Source organism: Ochotona princeps, chromosome 7 (genome assembly GCF_030435755.1).
Source record: "Ochotona princeps isolate mOchPri1 chromosome 7, mOchPri1.hap1, whole genome shotgun sequence".
Taxonomy (NCBI): Eukaryota; Metazoa; Chordata; class Mammalia; order Lagomorpha; family Ochotonidae; genus Ochotona; species Ochotona princeps.
In genome coordinates, this window is record NC_080838.1 from 58809858 (window position 1) to 58835517 (window position 25660).

General features: G+C 47.7%; 1 protein-coding gene and 1 long non-coding RNA gene across 3 annotated transcripts in view; one reads left to right on the forward strand and one right to left on the reverse strand.

Annotated features, from left to right (window-relative positions):
- Positions 1 to 716: 716 nt before the first annotated feature.
- LOC131480770 (uncharacterized) lies at positions 717 to 3369 on the reverse strand. The gene is made up of 3 exons (XR_009245805.1): positions 3025 to 3369; positions 1730 to 1800; positions 717 to 1430 (listed from the first exon to the last, which is right to left on the reverse strand). It is a non-coding gene; the product is annotated as an uncharacterized LOC131480770 (long non-coding RNA).
- Positions 3370 to 25313: 21944 nt separating this feature from the next.
- The window catches only part of CDS1 (CDP-diacylglycerol synthase 1), a 69234-nt gene continuing 68887 nt past the window's right edge, over positions 25314 to 25660 (forward strand). Inside the window, exon 1 of one of the 2 annotated variants that reach the window (XM_058667074.1) lies at positions 25314 to 25553. In XM_058667074.1, coding sequence (XP_058523057.1) covers positions 25437 to 25553 — 117 coding nt within the window. In that variant the 5' untranslated portion in view covers positions 25314 to 25436. The remainder of the gene's footprint in view (positions 25554 to 25660) is intronic. The other variant, XM_058667075.1, reaches the window with a different exon arrangement.

The window sequence follows — 25660 nt, forward strand, 5'->3', positions numbered from 1 at the left end:
ATGAGCCTAATTCCCTTTGTGTGATGTTACCTGGTAGAAGTTTTTGGGTGTCTTTTGGTGAAAAAGAAGAGAATGAAGATTAAGTTGACTTGTCAGCTTGGCTAAATCATGGTGTCCAGATATCGTCAAGCATTATTCCAGATATTTCTGTGAAGTTTTTTTAAAATAAAATGAGCATTTGATATGGTAGACTTTGAACAAAGCAGATTATATTTCATAATTGTATTTCATAATTCAAGTTGGTCTCAACCAATCAGCCTTAAGAGAAAAAGACTTATTTGCTCTGAAGTCCAGGGACTTTTGCCAGCATACTGCTTTTTGACTCCCACAGTACTGTTGATTTCAACTTTTCCAGGTTTCTTCCACAATTTCATGAGCTGAATAAACTCCCTAAAATAATCCATTACATACCCCTCCCCAGAACACACTCTCACACACAGAGAAACAGAAATAGAGGTCTGTTTCTCTGGAGAACCCCAATCACTCTAAGTAGTATGAGATTTACAAGTAGCACCTAGCAGTAGAGATGCGGGAAGGAGTAGGGACTGAGGCTAAGAAGCTAATATATCTGCCTAGTGTTGGGCACATACATGGGTGGCAGAGCAGGTCAGCTGTCTTCTGGCTGTGGTAAGCTTCCTATATTTTCTTTAATTTTCTTCAATTGCTTCAGAAAAGAGCAGTATGCAGGGAGCAACTTATTTGTTTTGTTTATTATTTTTATTTTTTGAAAGGCAGACAGAGACTGTGAAACAGAAAAGGATCTTCCATTCACTCCCCAAATTTTTATACTAGCCTTGGCAGGGCCAGACCAAAACCAGAAGTCCAGAACTCAGTCCAGATCTTCCAGAGCAAGTGGCAGGAACCCAATTATTTGAGCCATCCCCCACTGCCTCACAGGATGTGGGTTAACAGGAAGCTGGGTCAGAAAGAAAAGGATCAGGACTTGAGATGCGTGTGTCCTAAGTGGTGACTTAACTGCTTACAAGGCCTTCTCCATATCCAGCCAAGACACTCATCAGCCACACAGCCGCCACACAGGCACAGGGAGATCTGAGACACTCAGCCTTATTCACCCAAAATCCAAACTCCTCTTTGCCTGCTCCTGTGTTGTTTCTTGAATCTATCCATGGTACCTTCTGGATCCACCCTCACCACCTTGCCCCTTGCTATCATCGATGTCTCTGTCATCTGGTGATAGATTTGTCTTCCTTGGCTTCACCCTCGATGGACCTCCACGCACGTGACTCCACACGTGTCCTCTGGCTCTGCTTACTCTTGACATGTCTCCACACAGGTCAGGACCTCTTGCCGACTGCTGAAATGCCAACCGTCCACCAAGCAAAGACTCATCTCACTTCATCTCGGCAGCATGGCCATTGGCTGGTAAGTTCTTGCCGGTTTAGGTTTTCCATTTTCATTTTAACAGAGACCTCAAGAATCAAAGAAAAACTATGGATGGCAAAGAGCTAAGTCTATAAAAGGATATTAATAAAATATAATTTGCTAGTGTTTTAGTCTCATCTTTGTTCCAACACCATAATGCAATTTTCCTAGCAAATGTCACCCATAGGGTCCCATAAATGGTTCAATTGGCTAATCCTTCCCTTGCAAGCATTGGGATCCCATATGGGCACCAGTTTATGTCCCAGCTGCTCCACTTTCCATCCAACTTCCTGCTTGTGGCTTGAGAAGGCAGTGGAGGATGGTCCAAAATTTTGAGACACTGTACCAGCATGGGAAAACTAGAAGAAGCTCCTGGCTCCTGGCTTCGGATCGGATCAGCTCTCGCCATTGCAGCCACTTGAGGAATAAACCAGCAGATGTGTAAACATTTTTGAATCTATGGTATCTTAATTTTTCCAACCTCCAAATTTAATGTTCTCCAAAGCAAAATACATTTGTAAAATCTGAGCGATATCATGACCTCAATACTGACAAGCTAAATAACTTGGGAAAGCTTTGGAAGGTAACAAATAAAAACTACATAGGTTCTATCTATGACCCATTAACAAGCTCTAAGAAATAAGTACAGGTCAAGCTTTCATTACTATAGTTTTTGGTATCAGAACACTGTTTTGTGAGCAGAGTTCTGACATACTTCTCAAGGAAGCTATTATGAGGCACAGGGTGGCACATAATACTGGAATGCTGAAGTCAGTGATCCGAGCTGCCTCAAGAACTAGCTAAGTAACTTCATACAGTATGGTTAGGAACACAGACAACAGCATCACTCAATAAATTAAGACAGAGCTGCAGATCTTGTTTTTGATAGATATTATTACAGGCCATATTGTAGCAGGCATTGCCTCCTTAACATGAGGCATATTAAACATCATGTTTATCACCACCACCTACCAAGACACCACTAAAACTACAGTAAGGGGAATAAAAAGCCACAAGAATAAGGGAAATGGGAGGTGAGATAAGAAAGAATGAAAGTGGAGATAAGAAGGGAGCAGATGAAACATTAGCATTATTTTGGAAGCTGGCAAGAAGACGGATGAATCATAACTAATGTAGCAGATCAGAGAATGGTGAAATTGTTTGCTGGGGGGGGGAGTCAATAAAAAGTAATATATTTTTCAACACAGAGCACTTCTGCTCTTTGCTCTCACTGCTGAAAGACTTGGGTAGCATCCTGCACCAGGCCTTTCTGCAGATAGGGTAATAGGAGTAGCAATAACTTCCGTTCAAGATCCCCTCACATCCCCCCTGAAGCCATGCTGGCACCATTTCCCATTCTGGAAAAAGACAAGTTGATGATCTCTGAGCCACAGAGTTCATGTGATTTGAGACATCAGACAAGACTGAAAGTAATGGTTAGACGCTGAATGGGAAGCCAGTGTGGAAATCTACATCTGAATCCTTCAGTGCCAACCTCCAGATTGTCTCTCCAACATGAAAAACTGGAGTAAAACTAACAGAAAACCGGAAATTCTTTCCTTCGGAAACTGTCCAAATCAAGGAAGAAAAAGACCTCCACTTGATTGTGCCATAATTAAACCCCAAGTCAGCAAGACCTACCAGGCACAGGGATTCCCAGCAGTGTTCCAAGTGTTGTGTGGTGTTCCTGGCCACAGAGCTTCCGAGAACACCTCTCTATCTTAAGGGTTTATTGAACCATTCAATAGCCTTTCTTTATTTTTAAATTTTCTTTTCGATATTATTTACATAGTTGAAAGGGATGCATGCTCATATGATCCTCCAATTGGCAGGGAGGGGTCGTAGATATATGGAAGGAGGTGTGTGGGACAAATGTTTTAGTTATTTTTTTTTTCCTGTGTCCATAATGGGGGAAAGCGAACTGCTCTTTGTTGTCAAACTGTATCAGCACCTGGGGATGGGGGACAATCATTTGATGACACCTTAGAAACCCCAATGTGCAAAGGAGTGTTCTGAGGGTATTACTGGAGTTGCTTTATAGCCCTGAGAGGTTGTTGGTTTCAATGCTCCACTATTGAGAAAATCTTTCCAAAATCTGTTGGCTGACCAAGTCCACCTTAGTGTATCCACAGACCCAGGAACATGTTGCAAAGCTTGGCCAGAAGAACTGTCCAACCTGTTCTGCTTCCCATCCTCTGACAAGGCAGTTGATGTACCCTGCTGACCTAGATGAGCTGACTGTCATGTTCCCAGTATGTATCTGGGCATGCTTCCAAGGCATCAGTAACTGAGGAGACCCAGTCCTGATGCATGCACTCCAAGGTCAGACCACACATCCTGTGGTTTTCTGGGGTGGTCATGGCCTGAGTCCAGCAATCTAGTTAGAGAGTCCCCCAAGAAGTCTTTCCTGGGGTGACCTCAGACTTTTCTCTTCTGTGCACCAGCCAGTGAAGGGTTGGTTTTGGCTCGTCACCTGCGCTGGCCAATACATATACCAGAAAATGCATTTGCCTGGTCAGTTCTACACCATCCCCATGTCTCAAGTGAACTGATGGTTACTGTGGCATAGCCTGGCTTAGTACACCACAGGCCTGGTCTTCACCCCCACCAGCAGGTGCTGTGGCCTAGCTGGGGCAACCCCCAACTACCCCTACCAGGCCCACCCCAGCCTCAGTTATTGCATGTGCTGGCACATACTGCAGCCGTGTCTGGTCCATTCCACATCCCATTTTGTTCTTTTGTACACCCATGAGTGCTGTAGTTTAGCTCAGTCCTATCTGCCCCCAGACCAAACTCACATATGTGCCAAGGTGTGCTGCCACCTTGACCAGCCTAACCTGCTCCCAGCCCTGGATCTCATGCTTACCAGTGGGAGCTGCAGCCCAGCAGGGGACTGCCCACAGCACTCTACGAGGCTTACTTCGAGACCCAGATGTCGCACATGTCAGCACCCAGATCCAGCCCACACATATGCTGACGGGTGCTGCAGTCCAATCTGGCTTGACCAGTCCCCAGTCTCAGCTCTCATATTCATCAGTGGGAGCTGCAGCCTAGCAGAAGAGTCTCCAACGTTCCTCTACCATGCCTGTTCCCAGTCCTAGATCTTGTTCGTGCTGTCAGGTGCTCCAACCCAGCCCTGGCATGGCCCACCCACAGTGTTAGCTCTCACCTGAAGGTGTTGTAGCCTAGCCCAGCATGGCAGAGCTCACACCCCAATCCTGGCTTTCATGTGTGCTAGTAGGTGCTGTGGTCTTGCCCAGCCAAGGCTATCCCCAGACCCAGCTCACACAAATGCTGAGGAGTATTGCAGACTTGCCTGGTCTGGTCTGTTCCCAACCCCAACTCCCAGCAGGAGCTGTGGCCTAGTAGGTGAGTTCCCCTGCTAGGTCTTCCCCCATCTTCATGTGCTGGCAGGTACCGCAGCCCTGCTTGGCATGGTGTGACCTCAGTAACTGACCTTTGCATGTGCCAGCAGGTGCTGTATCTTGGCCCAAATTGGCCTCCTCCCAGCCCCACTCCTATAAGTGTCAGGTGAGTTCTGTGATCCAGCCTGACTAGGCCCATCACCACTCCTACCTCTTTAGTAAACTGGCAGGTTTTAGTCCCACTGAGGTAAGCCCACAAGTCGCCTGCAGAATTTGCCTCCAAATCCAATTCTCTCATGCTCTAATGGGTGTTGTGGCCCAGTCTGGTATGACTACACCCTGCCCCAAAACTCATGGGTGAGTTCTATGGCCTACCTCTGCCAAGATTGCCTCACAGGCCCAACTTTTGTGAGTGACAGCAGCCGGTGGGCAACGCAACTTAAACCATCCCAGCTCTCTCACAATGGCTAGTACCTTGGCCTGCCCAGATATGCCTTCTGGTTTCCCCCCTATAAACCACCCTGTCTCAGCTACCTTGCCTACCTGCAAGTACAATGACCAGGTCTGTGGTAAGCCCAGAAGTCATCCCTTCCCTGTGAAACATTGCCTCAGCTGCTCCCACTCCAGTGTGTCCTCAGATCCCCTTCCCCAGGGCAATCTACAGCCCTGCCAACTGAGGGCAGTGAGGGGGAAGAATACATCCAGGCCCCATGTTCCCCACGTATCTTTAAAAAAAAAAATAGAAAAGGGCCCGGCGGCGTGGCCTAGCGGCTAAAGTCCTCGCCTTGAACACCCCGGGATCCCATATGGGCGCCGGTTTTAATCCCTGAAGCTCCACTTCCCATCCAGCTCCCTGCTTGTGGCCTGGGAAAGCAGTTGAGGACGGGCCAATGCATTGGGACCCTGCACCCGCGTGGGAGACCCGGAAGAGGTTCCAGGTTCCCGGCTCCGGATCGGCGCGCATCGGCCCATTGCGGCTCGCTTGGGGAGTGAATCATCGGACGGAAGATCTTCCTCTCTGTCTCTCCTCCTCTGTGTACATCTGGCTGTAATAAAATGAATAAATCTTTAAAAAAAAATAGAAAAGGCAATTATGCTGACACTGTGGTATAGTTAAGACAAATTTGGCATTACCAGACCCAGAATGTCTGCCAGCTACTGGCTGCTTTTTTATCCCAGCAGTGTAACTCTTGCCTAGGTACAAGACAACTGAGAATGGTTGCCAGCAGGGGCACTCAATAGACTTTCACCAGCTTCACTGTAAAACCAGCAATAGGAAAATCTATCTTTCACAACTAAGAATTGTAATACATACTGCTGATGAAAAGTGCAATGTTAACTGGATATTAAATTATCGAATGCATTGAGTTTTAAAGAAAAGATGCAAACAATGTGTTTTGTAAAAAAAAAAAAAAAAAGACAAAATTGAATATGTAACAAGGGCTTTTTTTTTTCACAGAAATAAACTCACCTGTGAGGCATACAAGTTACTATTTACTTGGAGCTGGATTTTCGTAATGGAAAGAACAGGGGAGACCTGTATCCCAACACTGGCTATGACAGCTTTCTTAACTTTATCTCTTCTGAAGTTCACTTTAAGCACATGTAAAGTAATAACAACATCTGTAAAGATCTGAGTGCACTGATGAGTCTATAGTAAGCTCCTAGTGAGTGGCATCCCACTTAGATACTGCATCCTTCCCTGTCTGACCGTGCAGTTGGAGAACTACAAAGTGCTTTGGTTTGCATCATCTGAGTTTGCAGAAAGTGGAAAAAGCTTGGAGTAAATGATGAGTTCTGATTCTTTCACCTACAGCAAAGCAGAGTGGATCATTAGCAATTATCATTGGCTACAGAACCTTTGAATTATGAAAAAAGGAGCTTGGCTGGTATTGTTTTCCTCTATTTGACTCATTTCCAGGAAGGTCCAAGAAACTCATTCTAAAAATGAGTACTCCAACCAGTAGCAGAAAAAGGGGAACTGAATCTAAACTAACGCAGGCTTGAGGGTGTGTGAGTTTGTGTCCACTTAGGATGGACTGTGTAAATGGGCTAGCTGGAAAACCAGTTACAAGCAAGTGAATCACACAGACACCACGAACTTCCAATGGCATAGTCACAGATGTGACACTGCCACATGCAGCCACTGCTTGAGGGTCTGGGTCTCACAAAGGTAGAACTGGGGGTAGGAGGAATCCTGCTTATAATGTAGTCTGTAAGACTTGTGCTCGGGACAATGTTTATGATATACTCCTAAGTGCAGATGGGAGGGATTAAAATACAGTGGGTAGGGATTATACATCTCCATCTACCTATTACGTGATCTTGCATAATTAGAGTCCTTTCTATAAACTCTATATCTCATGAAGAATATGCCAAAAAATCAGCAATGGTAAAGTTAAAGTTGTGAGATTTGAAGATGATTCACTTTCTTTTTTGTGTCCTTCTGTAGGTTCAAAAAATTTCCTCATGAATTTGTTCTTATGAGTATGTTGCCTTTACAGTTAACATCCTGTACCTTTCACTTTTCACAGGAAGTTTTTAAGATAAGGAAATTCAACTCCAACAAAAGATTCTAACTATCCAAGAGTATTAATCAACAAACCAATTGAAACCTTCTGCAATGCACTATGGTTTTGACCAAGAACAGGGAAAAAAAAAAATCAAAGCACTGTAACCTTCGTAACTACTGTGCACCAAATAGGTCTGAGACCACCAGTATTTCTTTCATGTAAAATATCCTGAGGCTGGCCTGTCAGCCTGGGTTCTGGGTTCAGACAAGGGTCTTTCAGATGGTTTCTGGGTAAGCCAACAGGAGAGTGAAAGTTGCAGCATCATTGTCCTATAACTTTTTTTTCTCCATTACACAGAAGGCTGATATTCTAGTTCATTTGACTTTGAATTGCAAGACTCGAGCCAAAGAAAGCAGAGACGTTTTGCTGATGAGCAAGCTAAAATGAACTTGGACTTAGGCTCTTAGCATCTGAGTTTGGCTTCTTCCTTGAAAGATTCACATTTTGTCCTTATGACATTCTCAGGACACCAATTACTTGTGGCACTGTGAGCAGCCTGTGAAAACAGGGATGGCATGTTTAAATGATAGCATCTTCCTACATATGCTTCAAATAACTCTTTCCCTACTCGGTAGAGACAGGGACAGTTCAGAACTGGAATGCCTGAAGGAAATTGCTGATTGGAATGATGGCACATGGATCTGGTGTTGTGATACCTGCAGCCCTGTAATGCAAAGGACACCCTTTCAAGTCCCAGCTGCTCCACTTGAATCCAGCTCCCAGCTAACGCAACGGGGAAAGCAGCAGATGACCCAAGTGCTTCGGCCCCAGACACCACACATGTGAGACCTGGATGGATCCTCTGGTTCCTGGCTTCGACCTGGTCGAGCACTGGTCATTGTGGCCACCTACCAGCAGACGGAATCTCTCTCTGCTCTCTCTCTCTCAAACACACACACACACACTACAAGTGTTCAGTGGTCTGATATAGACAGAAAGTACTTGTTATATTACAAATTTCACACCAGTTCTAGGAGACCTATATTATTCAAGTTTACAGATAAAGAAATAGGTTTGTAGAAAGTACATAGTTTACCCACAGTCCCACATGAGGGAAGTGAGAGGCAGAATTGCAACACAAAGCCATTTGTGTGGGAACCCAACTCCCCAACTTCTGCCCTGTATGTGCTTACTCACCCAGCCAGCTGTTAGAAACCAGCCACTCAGGCAGGATGAATCGTCTGTTCACATCTTCCCAACCCTGGTTTCCTAACCTTTGCCTTTGCCATCTCTGCAGCTGCTCTTTACTGCCCAGCAATGATGCCAGGCCAAGTCTAGAATCATTGAAAAGCCTGACTTTCCTGAGATCAGAGAACAGATAATTCCACTAAAGTACATGTGGAATTTTAAATAGGCCAAGAAAAATTTCCTCTTTTAAGTATTATAAATGTATCATTTAAAACACAATGTGTGTATGTGTGTGTGTGTGTGTGTGTGTGTTAATTTGGGCAAATTCATGTTTCTTCATGTTCAGTTTGGATAAGCACATAAAAAATATTCTCCTGCAAAAAAGACATTTACCTAACTGAAGAGTCAGTTAGGTAAATAGAGAATGAAAAGATTATAGGACCACATTGAATTTATTATGAAATAGAGAATGCCTTATTTAAAATGAGTAAGTAGAATGGGAGAAGCTCAAATAATTCTGTGAATTTAAAAAGAAAAGGAAAACTACTTTAAGCAATCTTTATATACAATGTGAAAGGTGATCCATTCTACACTTGATCTTAGTAAAACAGCAGAGAGGTGAACAAGTGATTTATTCCAAACAGGATGAAGTGCATTGTATTTTTTAAAGAAATTACAATATTCACTCTTTGTCCTGACTTTTATTAGGAGCAAAGAAATAAAGAAGAAAGAAACCAATGCATGTGACTAAATTCTCTCTGCTTTGAGACAGTCAGCTACTTCCAACTTGCAATGACAAACTGACTGGGACCTTTAGACACCCCAGCTTCTCTGCTACAGCTGAGGAGCGGGCAGAAAGGGCGCAAAGATGGCAGGAGACTGTGAAACTGCTCAGATCTGATTTCTGAGAGGCTGAGCCTGCAAGGTTGCCGTGCAGAACAAGCACAGAGTCATCTGACAGAGGTTGCCACAGTAGCTTTCAGTGCCAACCCTTTGCCCCTGCTGGCAGACACCCGAAAGAGATAAAGTCGGTACAGCCCAGGGACATCCCCATTCCTTGTTCGCTTCAGCACTCTTGGCAACAGCCAGGCCGTAGAAACAGACCCGACTGTCCATCCACAGATGAATGGATAAAGCAAACACACAAGCACACACAACGGAATACGATGCAGCTAAATAAAGACATATTCTGTCATTCACAACGAGGATAATAAACCTGTTGGATTTTGTGTTAGAACGAAATGAGTCAATCCCAGGAACATAAAGTCCATGTGATCTCACTCATCTGTGAATCTAAATAATAAATAAACTCAGAAATAGAATTGGGCAGTTCCCAGAGCCTAAGACAAGGTGAGCAGAGCTCAGAGAGATGTTGATCACAGACACAAAATCTGTTGGGTAAGAGAAATAAGTTCACAACATCTACTTTTGAAGAGACGGTGGCTGTGATCTGGAGTTGTGAGGCAATGAATGATGCTGCTCTCACAATGCTGGCAGCCTATGAGTGCCAGTTTGAGTCCCAGTTGTTCCACTTCTGACCCAGCTCCTGCTAATGAGCCTGGGAAAGCAGCAAGATTCAATACTTGCCTGCCAGCCATGTTCAAGTCCAATATGGAGGGTCAGGGTCCTGGCTTTGGCCTTGCCAGGACCTGGCTGTGGTGGCCATTTGAGGAGCGAACACTGGATGGAAGGTTCTCTTTTTTCTCTGTCTTTTCCCCTTTCCATCTTTCCTGCCTTTCATACGAACAAACAAATAAATCTTTAAAAAGAAGGAAAATAAGAAAGAAAGAAAATGGCTTTTCGAGTTTAGTCCCATGACCATGTCACCAAGTGAGAAAAGGCTGGGTGATTTTTAGCTGTTAAAATGAAATTATGCCTGCCCTAAATGATTTTTTTATACAAACTCTGGAACAGACTGACAAAATCCAAATCCCTGTATATTATTTATCAACCTGAGGTCTCAGGTGAGTAACATAGTATCCCTCCATGCTCCAGTTTGGGGACCATAGAGAGCACAGGACAGAGCCTGCTGGGCAGTAAAAATGAAATGCCTGCCAGTCACTGTGTGGAGGAAACTAGATTCAAGAGCAGTCACTATGGGCCTGGATCTGGGGGCTCGCTTAATCTTTATTGAATTTCTTTCTATGTGACTCAGGCAAATTCTGCAACCTTCATAAAGGTGGTTTCCTCATCAGTGAGGAAAAGTTTCATAACAGATTTCTGTTTATAAGGTTATTGAAAATTTTACTTGGATCAGGGCACGCCATGATAAGAGCCTTATGAACATTAGCTGCTGTTGAACAGTTTTCATCTTAGGCTTCCAGAGTGTTCCAACATTTGACTCGCTTATCTAGACACTCTTTCTCTGCCTGGATTCCTTCCGCTGTGCGTTCCATCCCATCAACCCTTGGCCAGTTCACTCTCTGAAGGAGCCTGCCTTGCTCTCTACTCTAACCTCTGCTGTCTTTTTGGCAGTTCCTCAGTCTGTTACCTTCCGGCTTTGCCCTCCCGCTTACCTCACAGTCCCATACAACTCCCACAATCTCTCTTTTTTTTTTATCTAAAGATTTTATTATTATTATTGGAAAGCCAGATATACAGAGAGTAGGAGAGACAGAGAGGAAGATCTTCTGTCCGATGTTTTCACTCCCCAAGTGAGCCGCAACGGGCCGGTGCGCGCCGATCCGATGCCAGGAACCAGGAACCTCTTCCGGGTCTCTAACGAGGGTGCAGGGTCCCAAAGGTTTGGGCCGTACTCAACTGCTTTCCCAGGCCACAAGCAGGGAGCTGGATGGGAAGTGGAGCTGCCGGGATTAGAACCGGCGCCCATATGGGATCCTGGGGCTTTCAAGGCGAGGACTTTAGCTGCTATGCCACGCCGCCGGGCCCCAACTCCCACAATCTCAACATGTCTACTTCAGTGTTGCATTATTATCTCAAAACTTGTTCCAGATTAAATTCTCAGCCCTCACCCACTGCTAGATTCCCTGGGGATGGGGAGGCAGTGACAGTCCTCTGCGAGCTGCCTGCTCTGGGCAAACACAGTTGTTCCCCAGAGGCCCACAGTCACAACATCGGAGTCGTCCGTGGCACACCCAGTGCTATCACCCATCACACTCACTCAGCAACCAAAGTATTAGATCACCTGCCAAATACTGGGGAAGAAGTCATAGGAAACAAATTCCTGAAAGACAACAATTCAAAACAAACAAACAAACAAAAAAAAAGCCCGACAGGAAAACACAATCAGCTATTGCTAAAAATTATTCTTTTCCTTTTGTACACACATCACACTCACCCTTATCCTGAGGGTGGAAATCAGCTGGTAATTGAAGCATGTATTAGATATTTATTCATTTGAAAGGCAGCAAGACAAAGACACAAAGAGACAGGGATATCTTCTATCTACTGGTTCACTCCAGGGCTGAACCAACCAGGACCTTGAATCCTGGAATTATTTTTATTTTTATAAATAAAAATATTCATATTTATATATTTATTGGAAAGCCAGATATACATTGAAAAGGAGAGACAGGAAAATCCCTGTCTGCTGGTTCACACCCCAAACAGCAGCATTGGCCAGAGCTGAAGCAATCTGAAACCAGGAGCCAGGAGTTTCTTCCAGGTCGCCCATATGGGTACAGGATCCCAAGGCTTTGTTTGGGGTCATCCTCGACTGCTTCCCCAGGTCACAAGCAGGAAGCTGGATGGAAGCGAAGCAACCAGGGCAGGAACCTGCGGCCATATGGGATCTGGCCACGAGGCTATCATGCCAGGCCTGAATCTTGGAATTTGCTTTAGCCAGTAGGCTACCATGCTGGGCTCTGTTTTTTTTTTTTTTTTTTTTTTAATTCTTATAGTATGTGTTCAATATGTCACCAAGGCAGCTCGAAAATATGGGTAGTCATGCAACCTCTCCCTTAAAAAAAATGTACTCACACTTTTAAAAGACACAGTAGCAGAGAGAGACAAGGGAAGGCAAACACACACACACACACACACACACACACACACACACACACACACAGATTCTTCCATCTGCTGTTCACTCCCCAGTGACTACAACAGCCAGACCTGGGCCAGGCTAAAGCCAGGAGCTTCTTCTGGGTCTCCCACATGGGTGCAGGAGACCAAGCACTTGATTCATCTTTGTTCCTTTCTCAGACACATTAGCAAGGAGCTGGATTGAAAATGAAACAGCCAGGGCTCGAACCAGGACCTGTATTGGATGCCATAGTTGTAAGCAGCAACTTGGCTGGCTATAGCACAATGCTGGCCCAAAACCCCATCCTCCTGAAACTCCCCCCAAACTTGCTTTCTCTTGGTCTCCGTCTCCTGTGGAGCCCAAGTCCTCGTTAGGGCCTGCAGAGCTTACATGACCTGGTGAATCACAGTCAGCATTGCCCAGCCTGTCAGCTTATCTCTCCACTCGCCTGTCTCCAGCCACACTGAACTCCTTGCCACAGGGACATTTGCACTTGCTCTTCTGGCTGCCTGGATTAATCTTTTCCTGAATTATTTGTGTGATCCCCTCCTTCATTTTCTCCATGCCGGGACTCACACTGGGCCTGATAAATGCAGTCTTCCTTGACCACCGTGAGCAAAATTGAATCCTGCTCTCCTCCCCACATGCCACACATTACCAGAGTTTAAATTGCCTTGGGCCCAACACAGTAGCCTAATAGCGAAAGTGCTCGCCTTGCACGCACTGGGATTCCACATGGGTGCCAGTTCATGTCCCGGCTGCTCCACTTCCCATCCAGCTCCCTGTGTGGCCTGGGAAAACAGTACAGGATGGCCCAACATGTTGGGACCCTGCACCCTTGTGGGTGACCTGGAAGAAGCTCCTGGTGCCTGGCTTCGACTCAGCTTCCTCTGGCTATTGTGGCCACTTGGGGAGTGAAAACAGCAGATGGAAGATCTTTCTCTCTGTCTCTCCTTCTCTCCTTAAAAATCTACCTTCCCAATAAAAATGAATAAATCTGCCTTTTAATGCCTTTTATAGCTACGGACTGTATCGGCGCGGATGTACACTGGGACTGTGGAGCGACAGGTTTGGGTTAACTCTAGCCCCCACTGATACTCGTGAGGGCCAGGTTGGATGTAGAACAAGCCAGACTAGGTCTTGACTCCCGCTAACTATGTGAAAGCTGTGTCTGGATGCGGACTAAGTATCACTTGGCTGCAACACCCAGGATGGGTGTGGCCAGTTGAGCAAGGCCACTGTTCTTTGCTGGGCAGGAGGTGGACAAAGTCAGCCTGGGCCAACGACCCACTGATGTGTGCAAGAACTACCACTGGGAGGAGATTTGATGGAGGAGCTTGAGAAAATCCTTCATTGGAATACCGTCCCTGCAGGCTAGCGCAAGAAGCAAGACAAGGAGCAGCCCCGACCATGCCAGGTTATAGTACCCACCAGCATACAAGTGGGTCAGGTCTGGGGACAGACCAGTCTGAGCCAGCACATAACACCCACTGGCAGATCTGAGAACCAAGGCAGAGGGCATGAGGAGCCAGATCAGACCACAACACCAGCCAGTTCACATTAGAACCAGGACAGCAATCAGGCTGGACTGGGATAGGCTGCAGCACCCACGAGCAGGAGCTGGAACAGGGGGCAGACTAGACTAGGCCAGGCTGCACAATAAGATTGCAGATGCTGAGGTGAGGTGAGTAATGCTAGCCTTGGTACAGTGGAGGACAGGAACTTGAGTCCCAGGGACAGGGAATCTGACAGGGCTCAAGTAGCTTGGCTCAGGTCATGGGGCCCACCTATGTGGTGGGGACTGGATTCCTGAGCCCTGGAAATGGGGGAATTGGTGGGGTTTGGGTTGCTTGGCCCAGATCCTAGGGCCTACCTTCTAGGTGGGTATTGGTTTTGTGAACCCCGGGGGTCGGGGATATGGTGGGACTTGGGTCTTCTGGCTTGGATCTCCTGGCCCTGGTCCTGGGTCCTAGGCCTGGGCTCAAGTTCATGAGCCCCAAGGGGTGGAGGATCGGGCAGGATTCAGGTTGCCTGGTCCAGGTCCTGGCGCTCACCTACTAGTTGGTGCTGGGTTTGTGAGCCCCAGGGATGGAGGATTCAGCAATGCTTGGGACACCTGGCCTGGATACACAGACTTGCCTGCAAGAACATGTCCTAACGACTGAAAAAGATGGAGCAGTGGACAAAGCCCATGTTGTAAAAGGAGAATATGGCCGAACATTTGATGCTATAGCAGAAGGAGAACAGAACAAACTGGACAACAACCCCAAATGATGACAGCAAATAATTTTGGTGAATGGAGCCAATGGACATTGGGATGTGACATCATTCTTGGATCGGTGAAATCGGCAGCACTTCAGAACTATCCAAACCACCTGGACAGAACCCTTGGAATATGTGCACGTTGAGACTCTGGGTTGATATGAGGTGGCAGTTCCTCATCCCTGGGTACTGGGACGTGTGGAAAGTCAGGAGCGGTTTCACCCTTTGTCTCTCCCCTTCCCCCAGAAACAACAAGAAGAAACAGTAGATTTGGAAACAATGAGTTCATCCAATTTTCCCTAAACCTCAATCCTTTTCACCCTGATCAAACATGTTATCATTATTAAAAAATAATTAAAAAAAAATGCTTTGTTCTTTTACCCAGTTGTTCTATGTTCTTTTGGGGGAAATTATCACCACTTAACATTACACCCGTTTGTTATCTGCCTTCTCTCTTAACCCAACCCACCCCCAGTAACAATGTAAGGTTCATGAACACAGCTCTAGAAGTGTTTGTGGCACTGAATAGAAATTCAGTGTTTGTTGAATGAAGAATAAATACCCTGGAGCTGGCATGTGGTGCAGTAAGCTGAATTCTAATCAACAGATTGACAACTTGACCAGACCCGTCACAAGGTTCACCTTCAAATACTACTTCAAATACTACAAAATTAGGGCCAGTGCTGTGGAATAGTTGATGAAGTTTCAGCCTGTGGAGCTGGCATCCCATATGAGCACCAGTTCATACTTGGTAGTTCTGTTTATAATCCAGCTCCCTGTACTTGTCCTGAAAAAGTCCTGGAGGATGGCCCAAGTCCTTGAGCCCGTGAATCCGCCGGGGGAATCCAGAAGGTCATGGCTCCTGGCTTTGAGTCAGTCCATTCCTGCTGCTGCTATCATCCGGGGAGTAAACCAGCAGGTGGGAGACCTGTCTCTCCTCTCTGCCAAATCTGCCTTTCAAAAATAAATGAAACTTGTTTTTTGTTTGTTTGTTTTTATATGGGCTTGGCACGGTTGCCTAGTGGCTAGAGTCCTCACCTCGTGCATGCCAGGATCCACTGTGCGTGGTGGTTCATGTCCCAGCTGCTCCACTTCCCTTCCAGCTTCCTGCTTGTTGCCTGGAAAGGCAGTAGAGGAAAACCCTGCACCCATGTGAAACGCCCAGAAGTTCCTGACTTCTGGCTTTGGCTTGGCTCAGTTCTTGCCGTTGTGACCACTTGGGTAGTGAAGCAGCGGATGGAAGATCTTTCTGTTTCGTCTCTCCTGTAATTTCTGCTTTTCCAATAAAAACAAGTAAATCTTTAAAATAAAAACAGCAAATATCCTGAAACCCATGTTATGATCATTCCTTATTCACACATGGGACTTTTAAATAACTTGCATGAAATAGTTGCTGAAAGTGTGAAAGTGATTAAACTATTGGAAGCCAGTTTGTGACCCAGGGTTTAAGCCACTTCTTGAGACAATCCCATATTGAAATACTGGTCTTAGTCCTGGCTTCTTGGGTTCCCTGCTATGTCCTTGGGAAGGTAGTAGAGGATAGCTCAAGTGCCTGGGCCCTGCCACCCATGTGGGAAACCCAGAAGCAGCTTCTGACTCCTGGCTTCAGTCTGATGCAGCTGCAGCTTAGCCCCAGCCATTGCAGTCACTTGAAAAGTGAACCAGTGCATGGAAGATCTCTCTTTGTCTCTACACCCTCCCCCACTCCCAGTCTCCGGCCTTTCAAGTCAGTCAGGGCTGGCACTGTCCTGCAGCATGTTAAGCTGCTACGTGCACTGCTGGCATTCTAACCCACAGTGCCAGTTTGAGTCTCAGCTGCATCACTTCCGAAACAGCTTCCTGCTCATGCTTTAGGAAAGCAGCAGCTAATAGCACAGGTAGTGGGGCCTTGCACAGAAGTGAGAGACTGAGAAGGAGTTTCTGGCTCCTGGCTTTGTCCTGACCCAGCTAGGGCCATGGCAGCCACCTGGGGATTAAACCAGCAGCTAGAAGATCTCTTCCTCTCTCTCCTTCACAATCTGTGTCTTCTCTCTCTGTCCATTTGTGTGTGGCTCTGACTGCCAAATAATCTTTTATAAAAAGTAATTAAAAATCATGGATTTTAATAACAATAATATGACGTACACAAATAAATATCCAAATACCCATCTTGATGCCCATGAATATGTAGAGCTACTAAGTTCGGAATCGGGTTAGGAATGCACAGGTAATCAACCCCATGTTTCTAGATGATTTTTATAAAATACTCACTGCACCATCTGGTAGGAAATCCTATATTATTTCATCATACAAGCTTGATTGCCATTTGTAACTGATAGAAAATAGACTACGAGATTTCTACACTCTGAGTTATTCTGAGTAGCTCTTTGTATTTTCCTTAATATGATCATTTCTTCTACAGTCTGGTTGCTAACGCTTTTGTGATTTTTTTTGAAGATATATTTATTTAGCTATTTGAAAGTTAAAACTTCCAAGAGAAAGAAGGAGAGACACACTCCCATTCACACACAGAGCTATCTTTCATCAGCTGCTCACTTCCCAGAGAGCCATACTGGCCAGCACGAGGCCAGGCTGGAATCACCCCACTCACTCTGTTAAAGGGCAATTTACAAAGCTGTGGACGGAATATGCTGCCTTGCCAAAATAAGCTTTACCCAGATCAGCAAAGAAAAACTAGCAATGGAATTCCTCTGTCATCATACTACAAGCATGATACATAGACAGTAATTGACTCCAGATATGAAAACAGGCAATACTGATTTTATTAATTTTACAATCCACGAATGATAAGACACAAAGCACTTACTTTGGTAAACCAATGATTTTTTTTTTTTTTTTGCACTTGCTTGCAAAGTGCTATATAAAGCACCCTATGTGCTTCCGAATGACTGCAATGGCTAGGGCTAAGCTGCAGCTGCATCCGACTAAAGCCAGGAGTTAGGAGCTTCTTCTGGATCTCCCACATGAGTGGCAGGGCCCAGGCACTTGAGCTTTCCTCTTTATAATTTCTATCCGCCTCATGAAAGCAGTATCCAAATTGCCTTTTCTTTTGCAAAGTCCTCTGGTGTTCCAGTTCGATGAGTTGAGAAGTCTAACAGTGTTCTGGAGATATCAAGCTCTCAGTATTATGAATAATCATAGCTGTAGCACTTGCATTGTGCTTTGCCATGACAAGGCAATATTCTAAGTATGTTACATATAGTATCCAATGTAATCATTGTGGGAATTCTAGGAGAATATTATTACCTTTATTCTCATTTTACTCACGAGGACACTCAAGCACACAGCAGGTTAGCTACTTAAAGACCAAGAGGTGGCAGAGTTTGGATCTGACCTTGGGCTGGATGCAGAATTTGCGTGCTTGGCACAACAAAGGACTTCCTCCTGTTAGTTACGTGTCCCTGTTCCCATGTTCTTTGAGCACATACTTTGAAGTAAAAAAATCTGGTTTCGATCTCAAATTTGCTCTCTAAACATGCTCATTCATATTTACCTTAAAAAATTTATTATTTGGGGCCTGGCATGATAGCATAGTGGTTAAAGTCTTCACCTTGCATGCCCGGGATCCCATATGGTCACCGGTTCTAATCCTGGTGGCCCTGCTTTCCATCCAGCTCCCTGCTTGTGGCCTGGGAAAGCAGCCAAGCACGGGCCAAAGCCTTGGGACCCTGCACCCACATGGGAGACCCAGGAGAGCTTCTGGCTGCTGGGTTCGAATTGGCTCAGCTCCAGCCATTGTGGTCACTTGGGGAGTGAACCATCGGATGGAAGATCTTCCTCTCTGTCTCTCCTCCTCTCTGTATATCCGCCTGCCAACAAAAATAAATAAATCTTTAAAAAAAGTATTAATTTGAAAAAGTGAGAATCAGAGAGAGAGAGATCTCCCATTTGTGGGTTCAATCCTCAAATATCTGTAATTGCTAAGGTTAGGCCAAAGCCAGAAGCCAGGAACTGCATCCAGGTCTCCACTCGGGTGGTAGGAGCCCAGCCATTTGAGCCATCCTCCTTGCCTCCCAAGTACATCATCAGGAAACTGGATTGGAAAAGCAGAGTAACTAGGGTTGAACTGCCACTCTATGTGGAATGCATACATGACACAACACATCCAGCTGGTGCTTAGGGCACCCCTAAACATGTTCTGGTTTCTGTTTTCTATAGAATGGGAAGAATATTCATCATGCCTATCTTAATTATTGAGTAGAATAAATGAAATGACATGTATGAACATGCTTTGCAAAGTGTCACATCAAGTTATTACTCAGGTATGTCTGTTAGGATATAGCGCTGTGTGTTGTGTGTGTGTGTGTGTGTGTGTGATGAAAATATCGCTTAAATGAGATCACAGCTAGAAGACAGCCGAGTTGTGATTTGGTCCCAAGATTGTGTTACTGATTTATACAACCCACGCTTCTGACCGAACAAACACGTTCTTTCCTCTGATACTCAGTATAATGCTTGATGCCACTTTTCTTCCTTATACTTTTATTCACAGCAAGAATGTCAACATAAAGAGTCTTTCAAGGTTATCCCACAAAATATTTTCCTTATAGACCTAAAACAGAATTCCTGCCTCTAACTTATAAATGGTGCTGACAGTGGGTAACAAAGACAAGACAGGTTAAGTGACAAACGCTGTGATGCAGGTGTACCAAGTCACAGGAAAGAAAATGTCTCCTTCCTCTGGCCGGCTGGGACATTCCAGCCAGATGCCCGGGAAGCGTCTCAGATGTTTAACAGTCTTGGAAGTTTCTGGGGGACTCAGGAAGGAGTGACAACAAGTTTCTCCATCTTACCCCTATCACTTTGGGCAAAAGAGACGGTAAAACAAACAAACAAACAAAAAACGCCTCGCTAAAATGGAAAACATAAGCATTTCCTCTCTCATACCTCTATCAACATCACTGACATAGAAAATTTTTAAGTCAACCCAGAGCTCATGTTGGTTAAGTCTCTTCTGTGATTACAACATGCATGGATTAACACGTGCATGCTAGTAAGTTAAATTCTAGTAAATCCGGACCCGGAGTGCTGGTTCAGTGGCTAAAGTTCTCACCTTGCATGCGCTGGGATCCCATAGCGGCACCAGTACCTATCCTGGCTGCTTCACTTCCTATCTAGTTCCCTGCTTGTAGCCTGGGAAAATAGTAGAAGACACTCCAAAGCCTTGGGACCCTGCACCCACGTGGGAGACCTGGAAGAAGCTCCTGGCTCCTGATTTCAGTTCAACTTAGCGCCAGTCACTTGGGAAGTGGGCCAGCAGAGAGGTCTTTCTCTCCGTCTTTCCTTCTTTTGTGGACCTGCCTTTCCGATAAAAATAAGTCTTCAAGGAAAAATTCCAGTAAATCCAAGGGAGGAAGCCTTAAAAACGATTACATGCCAGACATGATGTTACAAAGCACCTTTAGAGAATGGAAGATCCTTGAAATGAAGAAAAGTAAAGTGAAAATGAAGAAAAATATGAGTTGGAGGTCAGTAAGCACATTTGTGGTTGAATACATTGTCACATACCTTGAATAAAATATAAACTTTATTACTAGACGTCTTGTTAATATATATCAAGTTAAATCTTCTTTCATTTAAAAATTATTTTACTTTTTTATTTTAGATGATGTTTATGTAGTTGATCAGGGTGGGAAGGATCCAGGGTTAGGGAAAAGTGGGTGTGATCATTGTTTCCAAACTTTCTATTTCTTTTTCCCACTTCTGCGGGGAGAGAGGAGATAAATGGAGAAGCTGCACCCAGCCTCCCAACCACCCCAGAACCTGGGGATAGGGAACAGCTATCCAATATCAACCCAGGGTCCCTGATATGGCACACGCTTGAGGGTTCTGCCCAGGTAGAGGTGATGTTTCTGAAATGCTGTTTATCTCACCGATCTATGGATAAGGAAACCCTTCCAATGTCCATTGGCTGACACAGTCGACCTTAGAGTCTCCAATTGTCCACATATTTGCTGTCATCATTTGGAGGGAGTACTTGTCTATATGTTCTGTTCTCCATTCTCTGCTAGACCAGATGTCCTCTGTAGGCCCCAATGGGCTACCATGTCCTTCATGTGCACCGTGGCCTGCCATCCAACACTCCATTCTTTTCACTGAGGAGGACTAGTTCTCATAAGTGGGTCCATGGATCCCGGAACAGGTGATGTAGGCCATGCCAGACCCACAGCCCTGGTGTTTGTGAATCCAGTACTCGCCTCACAGGCAGGCCGAAGATCCAAGCCAGATGACCCGAGAAGCACCAGATCCCCTGCTCCTGGGGCTCCCGGGCCAAGTACCCACCATGCAGGAGAGTTCAAGGACCTGGGCCAGGTGACATGGTCCCCATGCCAGGCACCCTGGGCCTACCAGACGCTCTGCCCCTGGGGTTCATGGATCCAGCACTCACCTTGCAAATGGGCCGAAGGTCCCAGACAGATGACCTGAGACTTGAAGGACCCCCCCATCCCCAGTGCTCACAGACTCAACACCCACCACATAGGTGGGCCTAGGATCTGGGCCAGGTGACCCAGGCCCCACCAGACCCTCCCCTGCCCCTGGAACTCACAGATCTAGCACCCACCGTGCAGGCAAGCCCAAGTACCTGGGTCAGGCAACCTGGTCCCCGCCAGACCCCCCTAACCCTAGGGTTCATGGATCCAGCACCCACCGTACAGGCAGACCCATGGACCCAGGCCATGCCCTGGGCAGATCTTGAGCTGGTCTGGACTGGAGGCTTGGGACTTTTGCTCCCCCAGCTGCATGGCTGTGGCCGGGGGAACTGTCAGTGGTATCAGGCAAAGCCCTAGGGCCACCCAGCAGTGCACTCTGGCATCTTGAGGGTGTGGGGCTACAGGGAGTCTGAGGCATGGCACAGATGGGGATCAGCAGGGCATCCAGGTAAAGAATGACTTCTGAGGGACTTCCATGAACAAGGTCACTGTACTCTTAGGGATAGACCTGGAGTCCACCAGCAAGTGTCAGCCAACATGCATGAAGCCAATACGCATGTGAGTGAATCACGTCTGGGCGTAGAATCTGTGGGGGAGTATGTGGGCTCACCCACGTGGAACAGCAATCTCCATGGGCACATGCAACATCTGTGGCTCGGAAAAGGCCTCGTTGGGAAGCTAAGGGGACACCCTGGCTGGGCTGGAATTCCTACTGGTGAGCACAAGAGCCAGAATGGGAGCATTGGGCTGGGCTGGACATAGCTGCAGTCTCCCTTGTCATGGGTGTGGACTGGGTCTGTGGAGTGCCAGATTGGGCTGGACGCCAGCACCCACTGGTACTCGTGAGAGCCTGGGTGGGTGTAGAGCAGGCTGGGTTAGTTCTCAGCTTCTGCTGAACCATGTGAGAGCTGTGTCTGGGTGTAGACAAGGTGGCTGGGCTGGAACACCCAACAGTAAGAACCAGAAAGGGTACGGGTTGATTGGGGAGGGACACAGTTCCTACCAGGACAAGAGACAGACAAAGTCAACCCGGGCTAAGGACCCACCAGTGTGCACAATATCTGCCACTGGTAGGAGACCTGATAGAGGAGCTTGGGGAACTCCATTGTCAGGTTGCAGTCCCTGCAGGTAAATGCAAGAACCAAGGCAAGGACCAGCCCAAACCAGGCCAGTATTCGCCAGCATACATGTGGGTCAGGTGTGTGTGTCGGAGGAGGCAGGCCTGGCCAGTTCATAACACCCACTGGCATATCTGAGAACCAGGATGGGGTGAAGGAGGGGCTGGGTTGGGCCACAACATCAGCCAGTTCACACAGGGTGGGACTGGGGGCTGACTGGACAAGGCTAGACCACAGCACCAACCAGAAGGAACCTGGAACTGAACCAAGCTGAAGCACCCACTGGTGCTTTGTGAGGTGAGATGAATCATGCCAGTCTGGGGGTGGTGCGTGTCAGATGCGTGAGCCCCAGGGGTGGAGGGGTCTGGCAGGGTCTGGGTCGCATGGCCCAGGCCTTTGGGCCAGCCTGTGGGGGTAGGTAGGTGCTGGATCTGTGAGCCCTGGGGATGGGGTGTGACAGGGTCTGGGTAATCTGACCTGGGGCCTTGAGCCTACCTGTGAAATTTTTATTGTTGTTAACATAAAGTTTTATCTACTTTGAAAGGCAGAGCTACAGAGAGAAACAAAGAGATCTTCCATTTACTGATTCATTCCTCGAGTCTTGCAATGGCTGGGACTTGGCCAGGCCAAAGTCAAGAACCTGGAACTCCATCCAGGCCTCCCACATGGGTACAGGGGCCTCTTCTGTTGCTTTGCCAGTCACATTAGCAGGGAGCTGGATGGGTAGATGCAGCAGGGACTCCAGTCATTTGGAATGTTGGTGTTGGCAGTGGTGGCTTTAAACCGCTACGTCACAATGATGGTTAAATCTGATTATTCTTCATATGAAGCCTAATCCCATGTAGATCTCTTTATCAAATAATCATTAAAAACTGTGTGCTTTGGGCCCACCGTGGTAGCCTAGTGGCCAAAGTTCTCGCCTTGCACGTGCTGGGATCCCATATGGGAGCCGGTTTGTGTCCCCACTTCCCATCCATCTCTTTGCTTGTGGCCAGGGAAAGCAGTTGAGGACAGCCCAAAGCCTTGGGACCCTGCACCTGTATGGAAGAGCCAGAAGAAGCTCCTGGCTCTTGGTTTTGGAACAGCTCAGCTCTAGCCATTGCAGCCACTTGGGGAGTGAATCAGCAGAAGGAAGATCTTCTTCTTTGTCTCTCCTCCTCGCTGTATATCTGACTTTCCAATTAAAAAAAAGAAAGTATGTTTTGTTACTGGAAAAATTTTCTTGGAAAAAAATAGAATGAAAAAGTGTGTTTATTTTGGTCCAAAGCAAACTTGAATTCCATTCAAAGCTTTTTCATAATACGCATTTTCCCAACTTTGGAACACTTTGTTGTGTTTTCACTTGCTGTACAATACTTCTGGCATGCATTCATTGTTTCCTGCCTCCAGCAAGCACTGTTGACTGTTGGAAGGAGGGGGTTGTCACTGTGGCAAGAGTTAGACCTGTAAAAATCAACAAAGTGCAGTTTATGCTGCTTGGGTGCCACCTAACCACTCGACAGGTAGCAATTAACCATGATGAAGCCTGAAACTGCCATGGAGGCAGAAATACAGGAGTGGGAAAGCTTAGGGAGGGAAGAGGGGCTCGTCTAATGCTTTTTGCTGGTGGGGTGGACACCCCAACTACAGCCTTCAGTGGCCTTTTAAGGTTATATTTCCATTTTCTTCTTGGCTATGGGGTAGCTTTCTCTTTTCTCTACTAGTCCACAAGGCAATGGAGACAACTGAGCAACTCACTCACCTGTTGCCTTCATGTCCACTCCGTCACTGTAAAGACTTTCATCTCCCCATCCTCTTTGCTACTCTCTGCATCCTTCTGGAAATATGACAACCCAAATTAAACCCCCAGCTTTAAAGCTGTGTTTGATGAGGTAAAATGCTGCCTTTACGTTCTGCTTTTCACGTATCTTAACTTTCGGATTTGTGCGCTGGATATCAAATTTTCAGAGTAACACGTCTGGTAGTGACCTTGAGAAACTTGGATTTATTTGCATAAAGGTGCTCTCCTGAAGATCACCCTGTCTATATGCAGCTGCCTTGCTCTCATCTATCAGCTTGTCGGTAGTGACCAGGTGGCAGACACATCAAGAAAACTAATCGTCCTCTAACAGGATTGGAGCTGGAGTTAATGCGGATCTTGTGCCCTTCCTGTTCCAGCTTTAGCAGCCCAAGGTCCACCCATGACCGCTCAGACCAGCTCTCGGCGGTGCATCCCGCCGTATCGCGGGTTCTCCCTGGACCCCGGGGAGGACCTCGGCACACCCCGGGTCTGTGACGGAGACAGTAGGGCAGCCCGTCCCAGGACGCCCATCTCCGGTTCTCCAGGTGATGACACCGGCCTGGAATGCCGCGGAGCCCACGGGTCGGGCCTGCCGGACGAGTTTCGGCTTCCCGACGCGGCCGCGCGTCCCAGCCTCCGCCGGCTGTCGCGAGCCCAGCCTAGCCACCTCCCAGGCACCCAGGGCGTCTGCAAACGGCTCCTCCCGACGGCCCCGCACCTGCACGCTCCGCCCCTCGCCTTTGCACCCAGGCCCACTCTCCCACCGCAGCACCCACCTGCGGCGGGGCGGGCCGTGACGTCAGGCGGAGGCGGGACTGCGGGCGCCGCAGTGCAGCGCAGAGGGGCGGGGCGGGCGTGCGGCGCGTGACCGGGCTGCGGGGCACCGGGGAGCCAGGTGGAGGGGCCGGGGAGCTGCCGAGTCGGGCTCCGGGAGGCGGGGCGGGGTGTGGCCGGGCGTCAGAGCTGGTCAGGCTCCCTGCCTCCCCGCCCCTGCTCCTCCTCCTCCCGCCCGGGCGCAGTGCGTGCAGGCGCGCACCTGGCAACCGGCGGCCGCGCTCCGCCGCGTCCCCGCCTGCTCGGCTCGGGCCGGGCGCCCCAAGCCTGCCCCGCACCCCGACCCGGCCCCTCCGTGGGGTGCCGCGCTCGCCAGAGGCGAGGCGGCCTCGAGCACTGCTAGCTCGTTAGTGCCGTTTTGGGGGTGACCCGACCCGGCAGTGGAGGGGGGGTGCTGCTCCATGCCAGGGAGGTGTTAGTGACCGCGGCGCCGCTGGGGCCTCGAGGGCGCGGCTGCGGGGCGGCGGGGCGGCTGGCTGTCTTGCGGAATTCTTCCCCTCCTCCCCTCGAATCCCCGCGCGCAGCTCGGCTTTCGGGGCGTTTGGAAGAGGCCGCCGCGGCTGCGCGGGAGCGGGAGATGTTGGAGCTGAGGCACCGCGGAGGCTGCCCCGGCCCCGGCGGGGCGGTGGCACCGCCACCCCGCGAGGGAGAGGCGGCCGGCGGCGACCACGAAACCGAGAGCACCAGCGACAAAGTAAGTGGAGCTGCGGGAAGGCGTGCACTCCGGCCCCCGCGCGGGTCCTGCTGGGCTCCCGGATACCTGGTGGTGCCCTCAGAAATGTCGGTTGGGAGGTGAGGGTT